Source organism: Marmota flaviventris, chromosome 2 (assembly GCF_047511675.1).
Source record: "Marmota flaviventris isolate mMarFla1 chromosome 2, mMarFla1.hap1, whole genome shotgun sequence".
Classification (NCBI taxonomy): domain Eukaryota; kingdom Metazoa; phylum Chordata; class Mammalia; order Rodentia; family Sciuridae; genus Marmota; species Marmota flaviventris.
Window position 1 is genome coordinate 27,763,156 of NC_092499.1, and position 15,464 is coordinate 27,778,619.

At 44.7% G+C, this 15,464-nt stretch overlaps 1 protein-coding gene across 1 annotated transcript in view; it reads right to left on the minus strand.

Annotated features, from left to right (window-relative positions):
* Nucleotides 1-15,464, minus strand: part of Batf (basic leucine zipper ATF-like transcription factor) — a 22,426-nt gene continuing 6,962 nt past the window's right edge. The window contains exon 3 of the mRNA XM_027931696.2: nucleotides 1-545. Within this exon, the coding sequence (XP_027787497.1) occupies nucleotides 336-545 (210 nt within the window). The 3' untranslated portion in view covers nucleotides 1-335. The remainder of the gene's footprint in view (nucleotides 546-15,464) is intronic.

A 15,464-nucleotide genomic window follows, 5' to 3' on the forward strand; every position in this document is an offset into this window, starting at 1 on the left:
TGGTTTCTTTAAAAACGTTTATTTAGAAAACTCACCCTCCCCTGCCCGCCTCCCTCCATGCCTGGGACTCAGGCCTCCTTTTCGTCACTGACTCGGGCCTCCACCCACTTGGAGGTCCAGCACACACCGGGTGGCTGCCACCTGCTGGGAGGCCTCACACCCCTCTGTCCACTACAGTCCTTGTGTCCAGTCCCCGCCTGGGCCTCTGTCACTGGGTCTCCAGGTGGAGAGTCGGCTCTGAGGGACAAGGGCAGTCTGGCCACAGTCCGTGTGTCCCTCCTGAGGCCTGCAGGACACCAGGGGTGGGGGGCTCTGCTCTCCCCTGGTCTGCAAGCTCAGGGCTGGAAGCGCGGGGAGCTGACGTGAGGCTGGTGGAAGGCATGGGCGCTGTAGACCACCTCGGGGGGCGAAGGTGTGCTGGTGGCCAGCACCGAGCACAGGGGCTCATGGCTGCTCAGCACCGACGTGAAATACTTCATCTCCTCCGTGAGCTGCTTGATCTCCTTGCGCAGAGCTGCGTTCTGCTTCTCCAGGTCCTCACTCTCCTGTGAGGAGAAGGACCAGCGTTAGTGATCAGGGTCAGGGAAGGCAGGGCTGGCAGGCTGGGGAGGGTGGGGGAGGCCAGATTCGTTTCTCACTAGCACAGCCACAGAGAAGGGCATCAGAGGGCTCTTGTGCATACGTGAGAGTGTGCACATGTGCATGGACGTTTGTGTTTGTGCGTGCACCCGTATTAGTATGTACGTGTGTACGTGTATACGCATAGATACTGGATTGACCCACTTGACATTGCTGATACTTGTCTGTTTTGACTTCTTAAAAACAGCAATTTCACAAAACGAAACCTTAGCCCATTTTCTATTGCTATAATCAAATACCTGAGGATGAGTAATGTATAAAGAACAAAGGATTTTTTTTTTTTTTTTAGCTCACTGTTCTGGAAACTTGAGGACATGATGCCAGCACCCACATGGCTTTTGGTGCGAGCCCCATGCTGCTCTGTGCAAAGAGGAAAAGTGGACGGGCAAGTGGGTAATGGCAAAGGGACACGTGTAGGCGAGAGAGGGGAATGCTAGTCTTTCTTTATAATAGTCCACACTTGGAAACCGGTCCAATCCCCTGAAAGTAGGAAAAGAGTTGATCCCTCTTAACGACCTAATTCCCTCTTGAAGGCCTCACCACCTCTCAACCCCGTTGTGCTGGAGACCCAAGCTGCACCTGAGCTCAGCGCCTGCACACAGGGTCTCCTGAGCGTCTGTGGGTTGAGAGTGGCAAGTATGTGCCGAGGGGAATTGTGTGGCAGCCCGGATCCTGAGGAAACGCAGAGCAGCTTGTGAGAACATCTTGTACCAATTCACTTCTTTCCGTCCCCTTACGCAATATGTTCCCCAAACGTTCCTAGCATTTCCATTCAGTCTTATAAATACACTCCATGGCTGACTGTCTACTCTGCCCAGATTCTATAACATGAGGGTCTCTGTAAATATTAAAGGGTCCAAGACACCTATCATGTCTCATTCCACTCCTATATACCCACCAAAGGGTTTTCAGTACACTAGTCTCCTCTTACCCTGAGGGGATATGTTCCAAGATGCTCCTAAAACCCGACATGTACTGTGTTCAGCACCTACTAGTACTCTACATAGCACCCAACATATTCTATGCTTTTTTCTATACATATGCACACATGATATGTTTTATTTATAAATTAGTCCCAATAAGAGATTAGCAATAATTAATAATAAAATAGAACCATCATACCGACATACTTGAATGAAAGTTAGTTAAAATGTCTGAATCGCTTATTTTTGGAATTTTCCACTTAATATTTTCAGACCACAGTTGACCGTGGGAAACTAAAACCACAGAGGGTGAAACTTTGTACAAGGGCAATGAGGAAAAGACCTGTCCACTCAGTGTGTCCGAAGCCTGTGTAGAAACAAAGTCCTTTGTCCAGAAAAATCTTTTCCCAGTTGCTCGGGGAAATCATCTGATATATGCTAACCAGGAAAGCCCAGGTTAAGGAGCGCTGATTCCTGAATACATTATTATTAAGCCAACAATTGAACTCTGCTAATTAACAATCACTGAGAAACAATCCCACCTTCAGAAAGCCTGAGAATGCATTTCCAAAGTGATTTTGAGGTTCACCTTCTGTGACTGAATCCTGCAGGTCCACTCTGCTAATTAAGACCCCCAAGAAAGGGGGTGTGGCTCTGGAGATACCAATAAATTACATTTCAGTTGAAAAAAACAACCTGGTATTTGGTGACTAGGTTTTACTTTTCTAGTGCTAGTTGGTTTAGGTCAGTATTTCCAAAACTTGCCATATCACAATTAATTTGAGGGCTCAATTAAAAAAAAAGCCATAGTTACAATCCTTCCTGAAATCTAGAAACTGGGGTGTTAGTGAGTTTGAGATTTGGAGGGCAGGGGTCTAGAAATCTGAGTTTTCAACAAGTATCCCAGTTCATTCTAATGACCAGGCAAGTTTGAAAACCCTCATTAAATGTGATATTAAATTTGTTTTAAGCTGGGGTTGTGGCTCAGCGGTAGAGTGCTCGCTTAGCATGTGTGAGGCCCTGGGTTCAATCCTCAGTACCACATAAAAATAAATAAATAAAATAAAGGTATTTTGTCCAACTACAACTAAAAAATATTTTTAAAAATTGTTTTAAGTGGCTGGGCGTGGTGGCACACGCCTGTCATCACAGTGGTTTAGGAGGCTGAAACAGGAGGATTGCAAGTTCAAAGCCAGCCTCAGCAAAAGCTAGGCGCTAAGCAACTCAGTGAGACCCCATCTCTAAGTAAAATACAAAATAGGGCTAGAAATGTGGCTCAGTGGTCAAGTGCCCCTGAGTTCAATCCCCGGCCCCCTCCCCCAAAATTTTTTGTTTTAAATATCCAAGCACTTATTCAAAGTGCCTATTTAAGTACTTGGCACATCATATGGACTCTAGTGTTTGTTGATTGACTGGCTAACAACATCAATTGCTGGCATGAAGAAGTTGGCTCAGAAATTTGGTGGGCGGTGATCAAATGTAAAATAACTTGACTTTTAAAGTTTGCCCTAAATAACCCATCGAGAGCATGAGAGAGCTAGATGGAATTCGTCAGTTACGCTGCCCATCATCTGGCCCCACATCCCCCATGGGTTCTTTTTTAAGCCGCAGAAGAGCATACACATGCGGGCTTGCCCATCATCCAAGTTTTTGTCTGTTTTCGTTTTGGGGTTTTTTCGGGGTGCTGGGGATTGAACCCAGGGCCTTGTGCGAGCTGGGCAAGTGCTCCACCGCTGAGCCACAACCCCAGCCCTTTCATCTGTTTTGAAGGACAAATGCAAACACTTTCAGCCTGAGCCTGACATTTCCTGAAGGAGGCTCTTAGCTAGAAAGTGTGCCTAGGTCAGTGCAAGGAAACCCCCCTCTCTAGAATGGAGATGGGGGACACCAGAAGCTGGGACAGGTCAACCTGTTCCCTGCACCACTGCTTGTTTCCTGGCACATCCCAGAGGAGGTCATCCCCCCTTTACGGAAAGGTAAGATGAAGCAGTAGCTGAGGGGGGGGTGTCGGTAAGACGGGAACTGGGGGCCGGGAGCCCTGGCCCCTTGCTCGAGCCCTTTTCCTCGCCCCCTCTGAGAGTTTCCACTGGTGACAACATTTACTGTAAGTTTGGTGCTCTGAAGAGCCTGGGCAAACCCCAAGGCAGGAGGGAGGGGCGGGTGGGCCGGCTCTGACCTCGCCACCTAGAGGCAGGCCTGGCTTTCGGGAAGTGACAGCAGGCCCTTCCTCCCTCCCAGGCAGGGCCCAGCGCTCTCTCTAGATTTCTCCTCTGCCCACCCCAGCCCTGAGCATCCCAGAGGGCTAGAAAGCGGCATAACCACTGCCCGCGACCCCTGACCAGAAAACAACCACCCGTGACAAGACACTTGTCTTTGCCTTGGGAAGCCAGAGGGCTTCCTGCTAGGGCCCCAGAGGAACCCGCCCTGCCAGCCCCCTGGGGCCGTGCAGCAGCCAGACTCTTACACAGAGCTCAGGCTGCACTTCCCTTGCGGGAGGAAGTGGCTGATCTGAGGCCCCCGTCCCTCCACATTGCTGCCTGCTGTCTCTTCAGTCCACTCTGACACCCCTGGGGACAGTTTTGCCCTGGAAAGGACTCGCATGACTAAAAAGGCAGGAAAACAGACGGTGGACGCCCAGTCCCTTAAGTTGCCCGCGTGGGCTGCGAACCCAGAGCTCAGAGAGCGGGAAGAGGGAGGGAAAGTGGGGCTTCTGCTAGACAGTCAAGTAGTGGATGCAAGGACCCCGGTCCAGGGAGGGCCAAGGGGGCGTGGTTGGCCTGTGCTCCTACCACACCCGAAGGCTTCCTCTGTGGGACTTCAGAGCATGGTGGGCAAAAGTCTCCAGAGACTACTGAGAGTCCTCAGCACCCTGTGGTCTCCCAAGAGAAAGCCGGATCTTGGTATTGGTGACTCTGAAACACTTGCATGAGGACCCCAAGGTGGCTCACCTGGCCAGCTTCTCTGGAAGAGAGCTATCTAGAAACCACACCTTCCTCCAGACAGAGTGAGGGTCCATGGTGGACTCCATTGGTGGTTACCGGGGATGGGGATCCGAGATCCTGGTCCTGGTTTGGTGACCCTGAGTGATTCACTTTCCCTGTTGATTCCCAGTTGCCTCAATTTAAAACAGGAAGACTGGATCAAATCAATGAACCTCAACCTTCACCATACCCTGGGATCCCCTGGGCGTTAGCAATGGGCGTACGATGCCTATTCAGATTTCATAGTTCTGGGGTGCAGCCTGGACATGGGCTTGGTAAAGGCTCCCCAGGGGATGTGACAGGCAGCTAATGTTGAAACCCACAGAATCAGAGGATCTGAAGGCTCTTTTTAACTCTCAAACATTTCAGATTGCCAATTTGCTACCTGAGCGTATCCGCATACTAGTCTCTACCCAGGGAAAGGTAAGCACTACCTTTTATGGTCTCATCTGCAGCATTGTTCTGTTCATTAGAAGTGAGGCGCTAAGTCCAACCCACATTTGAAGGAAGATGCAGGAGGCTCCCTCTCTGGGAATGATCAAGAATCATTTGGGCCAGGCATGGTGGTGCATGCCTGTGATCCCAGCAACTAGGGGAGGCTGAGGCAAGTTGGAAGCCAGCCTCAGAAACTCAGTGAGACCGTCTCACCATAAACATTTTTCAAAAACGGCTGCAGACGTAGTTCAGTGATAGTGGGTTTAATTTCCAGTACCACCAAAACAAAAAATTAATTGAATAAACCTGATAAAATTTGATAATTATCTGGAGGCCTCAGTCCCACGAACTTACTGAATCCATCTTCTCTCTTCAAACTCGTGCCAATGTTTACGATTCAGCTTCGCCTGTGGCGTTACCTGTCGCCCAGTGACACTTCTGTCATGAACCACAACCAGCTAAGGAGGAGGCTTCCTTGGGCCATGGGAACATTCTGGGAAATCCCCTATTGGAGGGGCTGATGAGGGGGGTCACTTAAAGAGCTTTCAAATGATGGGGAATCCCCAGGCACTTCCCTTATACTCAGGCAACCAAGTTGGGACGAAGACTAGGGACAGGCTGGCATTTCCAAGCTGGGCTCTGGCCCAAAGCTCTAGCGGGGACTCCCCAGGCCTTGTGGGTGGGCTTGGTCCTCCCTGCCAGCTCTAGATTAGTGCCTTGACCTTCTCCTTGTACCTTCTCATCACAATTTCCAGAAGGGCCAAAATAGTCCCTGTGTGTTTCCTCCTCGACAGAAGGTGCTGTCATCTATTGGTAGGGTGACCTTTCAGCTCACACCCACACTTAAATTAGAGAGTGGTATTTGAAGTTGGTCCTTCCCAGCCAGGTGTGTGTTGGATCTCATCAGGTGCCACCAGCCCCTACACATCAAATGCACACAGAGGTGGGGCCCGCCATTCTTGGAGAAGGCTTCAGATGGAAAGATATGACACTTTCCAAGCAGTTGGGGGGATCTGTGACTTTATCTCCTGCCATTCCTGGGGATATTAGCCCCAACCCTTGCCTCTCGCCCTGAGAGGAGAGAAGAGGAATTGCCAAACCACAGGTCTTCACACTGAATGACCTATGTACCTATTTTGGAGAAATCTTCATTCCTCTAAGTGCCTTTGTCACTAACAGATGTTTAAGCCAGAAGGGCCACCCTCAGGGGCCTGTATAGAGTCACAGGGTTAGGAGGCTGTCACCCTATTCCTTGGCTTGTAGACTATGGTTTCATTGACCTAAAACGCTGGTTGGCCAGCTCAGCACCCCTCCTGAACTCCCTCTCCCTTACTTTCCTCTAGAGACACCAGAAAAAGAGTCACTCAAATACCCAGCTTCCTTTGCAGTGAAGGTGGCCATGTAACAGAATTCTGACCAAAGAGACGGAATCAGAAGTACAGGGTGGGGCGAGGGGGCAGGGAGCAAAGCTTCCCTTCCCCGTGAAAAGGCCAAGCCTTGCAAGGACACGAGGTCACCCTCCTTCAACACAGATGGGTGCCTGGAAGTTCAGCGGCCACAGTGCACCTCGGGGATGAAAGCCAGGAGCCAAGATGACTGTGCAGAGCGAGGCGCTGGGTGCGCCCCTGTTCTAGCCTGCTCTGGGGACTTCTGAGCCTCTTGTTATGCGAGAAAACCAAACTTCCACTCCAGGGCTGTCTATTACTGGGACCAAATGCAATCCCGACTGGTACCTCCAGTTAGGGAGGTTGTCACCAGAGAGCCCAGTTCTAGAAAACCACAGAATGACTAGGAATTGCCATTAGAGCAAAGGTTTGATGTGTTGGTTTGGTTTGTGCCATCAGGCCTCTGGCTCAGAGTATCTGGGTAAATGCCAACAGAGTTGCCCACGGGCCTGCTCCTGATTCAGGCTGCATGCTGCAGTCACCTGGAGGGCACCAAACAGTCTTCTGGACTTCACCGTCCCCAGGTTCCAATTTCATTGTTCTGGGCTGGGTCACAGGAAGCCAGATTTTAAAAACGCTTCCCAGAGGAACCTCTTGTTCAGCCAATTTGAGAATCATGTTCTTAGCAGAGACCTCTTAAAGATAATATAATAATGACAGTGTTTAACTTTATTGTATGTATTTATATATTTTTATTTTATAAACAAAATGCACTGTGCACCCATGCACACAAACACACACTCTTTTCACACACACACACACACACACACACACATACACACACACGGGATTGGACAAAGGGGTGCTTAACCATTGAGCCACATCCACAGCTCCCCTGCCCTTTTTTGTTTGTTTGTTTGTTTTTAAAACAGTGTCTTGCTAAGTTGCCCAGGCTGGCCTTGAACTTGTGATCGTCCTGCCTCAGCCTCCCAGTTTGTTGGTATTATAGGCATGTTCCACCAGGCTGATTTTATATTTTATATTTTTATTTTATCAAATATATTTTATTATATAAAAGTATAAAATATAAATACAAAGAATTTTAAATAGTTGAGAGAACACTTCTAAGTTAAACATTTTTTTTCCTAAAAGAAAATGCCCATTTAGACACTTTGTTATTCTATCACTACTGTATTTGGTAAATACAATTTCTAATAGTCCAGCAGTTCATTCTTATGATGGACAGGCAAGAGGTAGGGAACCTGGTCAAATCTCAATAATTATAGTTTTATCATATTAGTTCCCCTTGAGTTCTGTGAGGGCAGGAGCTACTGCTGTTGTCTTCACTGTTTTGTCCTCTGTGACAAGGACGGTGCCTGGCTCATAGTAAATGTGCACTAAAATCATGTTCATTTGACTGCCAACTTGGAACCTGTGATCATTTACCCAAACCTAAGAAGTACCTATGAGAAAGTATACTAATTAGACTTATGATATCTACAAGGGAATATCTGACCCAATATTCAAGTATGTTAATTGCTTCTGCTTTATGACTTGGGATGGTTACAAAGGAACTCCACTCACAGAACTCTGACATCATTTCCCCAGCTTGAACTTGACCTTCCCCATCCCAACCAGACAGACTCAAGCACTGTGGTGAGAAGCCACGACAGCGAAACAGCTGGCGTTCCTGAAGTTCTTATAAACAATCAGAAAGAAGGGCAGCATGTTCACGCATGAGAACATATGGAATGATGAATAAGAAAAGGCTGGGCTCTCCAACCTAAGGCCCATCTCCTGCCTCACATCTTTAGACTTACTTTTCTTTCCAATGCAGAAGAGAAAATATAGCCTTGCTTTGTTTTTAAATTTGCTCTCACTTATCCCAATGAGGTGCCATTGCTTCCCATTTTGTAATCAGAATTTAGGCTGAGAGAAATCTCCAAGCCAGGGTTAGAATCAACTTTGTGGACCCCCCCCCCCCCAATCCAGTCCTTGCTTCCACTAGCTCAACTGCCTCCATACGACTTCATTCCCACTATCTCTGCTCCACCAGGCGTCTTTCTGATGCCTCCCCCTGGGCTTGGCTGCAAGGTTCTGCTGAAAACTCCCTTTCCCCAGATCCCTCCACCTCTTTTCTTTTTTGGTACTGGGGATTGAACCTGGGGCACTTGATCCCTGAGTCACATCCCCAGCCTTTTATTTTGAGACAGGGTCTTGCTAAGTTGCTGAGGCTGGTCTCAAATTTGTGATCCTCCTGCCTCAGCCTCCAGTGTGTCTGGGATTACAGGTGTGCGCCCCCATGCCTGGCTGACCTTGCTCTTTTATTTGCATTTGATTTCCAATTTTAGGGCCTCGGAACAGCCTTCCCTCATCACTATCGCATCCTGTCCCTTAACCACTTTCAACCTTGCACTATTTCATTTTCTTTGAACCGTTTTTCACGTGGTGTGCTTAATGTGTTCATTTATTTTTCCGTTTTCTAGACTTGAGGTTGAATGTAAGGTACATGAAATCAGGGTCCCAGCCTGTCTGGTCACTGCTACTATATTCTCAGTGCCTAGAACTGACCATACCTGCAAGGAGGAGACAGGAAATACTTGCTGAGTGGATGAATCAATTCTGCAGACAGACGTGAGCTCCTGGGCTGGGAATAGGGCTCTTCATGAACAACGTTCTGCCACTGCCACCCTCTTAGTGAACAAGAAGGCCTGTTCTTGCACCAACCGAGGACCCAGAAAATCTCTAAGTTACAGGGTCCTCAGTTGCAGGACATTGCCTATTGGCCCTAGGGATTTGGGCCCTCAGCTTGGATTTGAACTTGATCATTTCCTTTGAATTTCCATAAGAGCTCTGGGTTGCCTTCCTTGGTTCCCCGAAGTCTAGGGTATCTAGATATTTCCTGGGACTGTCCCAGCTCACACTTGCTGCCCTGGTATAATATTTCCTAGTGCCCTTTTTCACTCTCAAAAGAGTTCCTATTTGGAGGATAAATTATAAGGTCTCCCACCAAAACCTGACCCCGAAATTCTAGCTTAATGATATCTTTTCTGTTCTCTTAGTCAGTTTCCTCCAGAGTTCCCTGGACTCTCTATTTGGCCATTTCCTCCTCCTCCTCCTCCTCCTCCTCCTCCTCCTCCTCCTCCTCCTCCTCCTCTTCCTCCTTCTTTTTTTAACATAAAAATGCACAGTATGTGGGAGCTGGGGTTGTGGCTCAGTGGTAGAGCACTCGCCTAGCTTGTGTGAGGCACTGGGTTTGATTCTCAGCACCAGGAATAAGCAAATAAATAAAAATTAAAAAGATCCATCAATAACTAATAAAGAATATTTTTTAAAAATGCACAGTATGACTACATTAAAATATATTTAAGAATTAAAAACACCAACTAACCAAATCATATTATGTACATTTATAAAAATGGCAAAATGAACCCCATGATTATATAAAATAATGATTTACCAATAAAAAATAAATTTTAAAAATTGGAAACACCCATGGTCCTGGTCCCCTAACGTACCTGCTTTCATTTGTACATACTGTCATCTTGTCCTTTTAAATTAGCATGCCTACTTATTTTTACAAAATCTCAACCATAGTACATATACAATCAGCGTTTTGCTTTCTGTTGTCACTTTGGCACTCCCACACGGTAAGTACCTATAAATATTATTTTTAATGGTGATATCATGAAATTGATGATCCACAGTTTACTTAAAATGGTCTTCTAATGTCGGACCTTTTGGTTTCGATCACCATCTCAGTGGCATAAACAATGCTGGAATGAACACCTGGATGCGTTTTGGATTTTGTCTTTGTTCAATTATTTTCTAGGAACATATTCCTAGGTGATAGATTATCAGAGCAAGGGACAGACAAATCAATCCTCCTGTCACCAGAAATCAATACGTGTTATCCATTTCACAACAATCTCGTGTCAAGAGTGTCTGGAACTGACAGTATCTGCACAGAGCAGTGGCTTAGTGCTCTAAATTTAAATCATTTCTTTTTGCCTACCATCTTTATGAAGGTTTCTTAATTTCACTTTAATGTTACAGTAATCAATAACTAAGGAGGAAGAGCAACTTTCTCTGCATCTGTCTCAATGTAGCATTCTCAACCACAAGTGATTTTCCCTCCAGGGGACATTTGACACATATTGTGAGTATTTTGGGTTGTCAGAACAGGGGGAGGGAGTGCTATTGGCATCTATTGGACAGATTGTAGATTTTACATTTTGCAATGCACAGGATAACCACACGCACACAACAAAGAATTACTGGACTCAAAATGTCAATAGCCAAGGTTGAGAAACCTTGCCTTATTGTGTATCGTTTTCGTAATCAGAATACAAAATCAGGTTATTTTCATTTTGGTAGGAAAAATGTTGTGTAAGATTTCAGTTCATAGCCTCTGCCCACTTATTGATGGGAGTCTTGATGTTTTTCTTTAAAAGATGTTTTTTTCTCAGTATAAATATTAAGTATTTATTTAATTTGATGCAAATATCAAATCTCCCCCAAATCTCATTGTCCTTTTAATTTTGGGTGACTACTTTAAAACCTTTTTTGAATAAAGAAACCTGCAGGCTTCAGCGCCCCTTGACCTTGAGCTCTCCTTCTGGTCTCTCGCTGTTTGAGTGTTCTGGAGATGCTGAGAGCCCAGGCTGTCTGCGCATCTGGTTGATGGCCTAGTTCTCAGCGTATCCTTTGCAAAAGGACCTGTGGCATCAACATCACCCACCTAGCAAAGCTCTGTCCAGCAAAGTAGCACAAAACAAAAGTAGAACGATGGGGAGGCCAGAGGTTTGAGTTCCTGGGTGTCCTTGAGAAAGTTTCTTCGTTGGCCACACGACAGGTTGGCCTGAAAGATCTCTGAGTTTTCTTTGAATTCTATCATTTTAGGAACAAGCAGTATGACCATAACCATTACCATTCCCTTTAATAGGCCTCCATGTGGGCCCATGGTGAGCCCTTGTACTGACATCCCACCCTCTTCTTGTGGGTCTTGGGCTTCCCTTTGAGCAGCCTGGGCTCTTTGGGGAGAAGAAAGGAAGCCTGGCTACTGCTGGCGGTGCCCGGGGAGATGTCTCCTGAATAGCAGCTGTCATTTTGTGACCTGGGCCCCGTGATCCTTTTAAGACTGACTTCTTTATGGTCTCCAGATCAGTCCTTCCCCAAACACCCTACACTTCGCCCCCAGATCTGTCCTCCGGGGGATAAGCAGTCAGTGGTGAATTGCCTTGGCATGTCTTTTTCCCCAAATAAAACAGTCAAAATTTTAGACTATTTTAGACTGCTTCTGATTTTTTTTAAATGGCACGCATTCATTATAATTTTAAAAATGCAGAAAAGTACTCAAGGAAGGCTACTGAAACTCAGCCACTCAGAAACAACTACTATTAGCATCTTGGAGAATATCCTTCCAGACATCTCTTTATACGTGCAACTGTTCCCCAAACCACAGATTTAACTCACATGAACAGGATTATACTCTACATGTTCTTTGTAATTTACTTCTTTTTTTTTTAACTCAATGCTACCCCACTGACATCTTTTAAATTGGTACATACAGATCTTCATGATAATTTTAGATACCAGCATAAAATTCTGTATAAGTGTATTATAATATGCTAATCCATTATTGTTATCCAGCTGCCCAATTTTATAGCATTATCAAACACTTTATTAAAATGTTTACTATTCATTCCGGGCATGGTGGCACACCCCTTAATCCCAGTCGTTTGGGAGGCTGAGGCAGGAGGATTGTGAGTTCAAAGCCAGCCTCAGCAACAGTGAGGTACTAAGCAACTCAGTGAGACCCTGTCTCTAAATAAAATACAAATAGGGCTAGAGATGTGGCTCAGTATTTGAATACTCCTGGGTTCAATCCCTGGTATAAAAAAAAGTGTTTACTATTCACAAATACTGGTAAACTGAGTATCCTTATATATAATTTTTCTTCAATCTCTTGTAAGTGGAAATAGTGTTTCAAAGGTTATTCTCATGTAAGATGTTAATGTTCATTGCTATACAACCTTCTCAAAGAACGGTTTTAATTGATATAGGGACATCTTTACTTTCTTGGCCAGGCCTATCATTGACAGATGGGGAAAAGTGTGAATTTTGGAGGACATTGTTCTAAAAAATAAAAAAACAGAAAAATAAATTCAGGTAGAGATTCCAAGAAGTATAGAGTCGAGGAAGATGAACACATCCTCATGAAAGACTGGAGAAAGAGGCAGTAGGGGTGGGGAAGATGGGTTCTGAAGATGCAGCTAGGTAGCCTTGGACAAGCTGCCTAACCTAATGTAAAAAATTATTAAATAAGGCTTTGGTGCAGGTCGAATGAGATACTGCCAGCCGAGCACTCAACACACAGTGCTTGATACCCAATCATGCTCAATTATTGTGTTTTTAAAAAGAAATTGATAGCAATGGTGGCCCAAGAGAGGTGTCTCTTTTTCATGGATGCTTCACTGATTTTACATTGAACGTTTTAAGGGTAGATCTATCCAGAATATTCCTTTGGTATTTCATGGACCCATAACTTCTCTATGCCAGTAAAGATTAGGCATGGTCTCCCAGAGAGAAAAAGAGCTCTAGGAGTGAAATAGGACCACAAGCTGCCTTCTCTCCCAGGGCTCCCCAGAAAGCCAAGAACAACAGTGCCATTCTACAGGAGGCCCATGGGTAACATCTTTACTGAGTTCCTTCATTACTCAATTTCCCTCTAATTGTAAATATTGCATTTCTCACAACATTAGCTCAAAGATTTGTTATTGCCTAATGTACACTCAGTATTTTTCTGTTGTATATGATATTACAATGTATCCAGGAACTTGTAAACCTCTCTTTTCCTAAACAAGTGTGAGATTCCTTCAGGCACCAGCCCCATCTAAAGGATGTACCTGGGTCCCCAGCTCCCAAGTTTGGCCCTGTTACTCTAACTTGCTTCCAGTTCCACCCTCAAGGCCAGATCTGACTTCCAGTAGCACATCTCTGAGCTAAATTTGCCCACAGTCCCCATCTCCTCTACCTTTAGTCTCTTCACGAACCAGGCTGCTTCTCTTTTTTTTTTTTCCACCCACAGAGGATTCATCCCAGGGCCTGCGCCTGCTAGGCAAGCACTCTACCACTGAGCTACATCCCAGCCCTTTTCATTTTTACTTTGAGATATGGTCTGGCAACTTAGCCCAGGCTGGCCTTGAACTTGAGATCCTCCTGCATCAGCCTCTGGAGAGGGGAGGTTACAGGTGTGTGCCACTGCACCTGGCAACAATACTTCTTCATTAATCTCAATTCTCTTTCCCACTGACTCAACAGTCATTCAAAATCCTCCATGCTGCGAGGCTCCCAGGAGCCACTACAGTCAACTGGGATGGCTACACAACGGAAACTGGTTTGCCTTCCCTGATGGTGGCTCATCTAGTACTGTGGACTTTAGGGTCACTCACTCAAATCCCAAACAACATTGGGTTCTCTTGAAGGACTGAGATATTGATGTAGGAAGTTCAAGGGTTAAAATGCCACAGTAGAGAGCTGTTTGATGGGTGGTATCATAAGTAGAAAAGAAAGCATTCAATGCATATTTAGCATTGATCAATGTCAAGAATTTCAGTACCTATATTATAAAAATAAAAGCAACTGATTAAATAAAAAAGATTTAAAAAGGAAAGTATCTCTCTCTTAGACGTTTATTCCCACTTTTCAGAACAAAAAAACCAACAATTTTTGGGGTAATCTATTTGAAAATTTCTGTTTGTACAATTATGTACAAAGAGTTTTTCTTGTTGCTAAAAACACAGAGTGGAAAAACCAGGTGCCATATTTACACTTTTTTCCTTTAAGAGTATAGAAACTTGATAATCTTTTCAGATCAGCACATTCAGGTGAAACTTATTAATAGCTCCTCAGTATTCCACTGAATGGACAAACTCTAATTTACTTAAGCACTCCTTTACTGATGAATATTTAGCTTGCTTCCAGTCTTTTCTCTAAGAAACAACGCAGCAATGATTATCTTTAAATGCACAGCGGTGGATAATCTGTGGACGTGTTTGTGCGTAGACTCCTTGATGCTGACCCACAGGACATGAGTGCTCATAATTGGAAGGGGCATGGTCAAGCTGCCCTCCACTGGGGGTGCACCAACTGTACTCCTACCGGCAGCATGTGATGGTTCTGCCTTTCCATTGCCTTGGCAACATCATGATTTAGCAGCATTTTATTTTTTGCCAATCTGGCAGAGAAATCTCACTTTTGCTTTAATTGGCATTTCCCTATATAAGTGAAGTCTAGCATATTTGCACGTATTTATTTGCCATTTATCTCTCTCTGGAAGTCGCCTATTCATAATCATTGCTCATTTTTCTTTGGGGTTGTTAATCATTTTCCTATTCATAAGAGCTTTCATATATTAAGTAAACATACCTTTTTTGGTCATAAATGTTACAGATATTTTTCCCCCAGTTTATCATTTGCCTTTGAGTTAGCATGTAGTATTTTGAACTATATAGAAGTTTTTTCACTTTTTAATGCATAAAGTTTATATATATCAATTTTTTTTCCTTTGTAGTCTCAGGAGTTTTTATTTTATTTGAAAAAGACTTCTTCAGGCTAAGATCAATTTTTTAACATGCATGTTTTTTTTTCCCCCAAGTTTCTTTCTTTTTTGATTTAATCTGTCTCTGTGTGTTATATAAGGAATGGAGGGTCCATTTTTTCCCCTTTTTCCCAAGTGATGAGTCAGTTGTCCCAACTCTATGGAAGAATTCTGCCCTCCCTCAGGGGAATGAAATGTCATCCTGGTTGTCTTGAATTTGTTCTAATGTCTTAGGAATTGTCACAGATATTTGGCTCTTAAATTTTAAATTTGTTTTTGGGTCTGTTTCTGTAATCTGTTCAATGTTCTGTCTTTTCCAAATCGTTTCAGCTTAGTCTGCTAATCCCTCATTCCCCTTCTTCTTTAGCATTTTCTTGGCAATTTTCAGACGGTTCTTTTTCACTGGGGATTTAGAATAGCTCATCTAGTTCTTCCCCAATTCCCAGAAGACCCTACTGAATTTTTATTGGGAGTACATTAAATTTATAGATTAATTTAA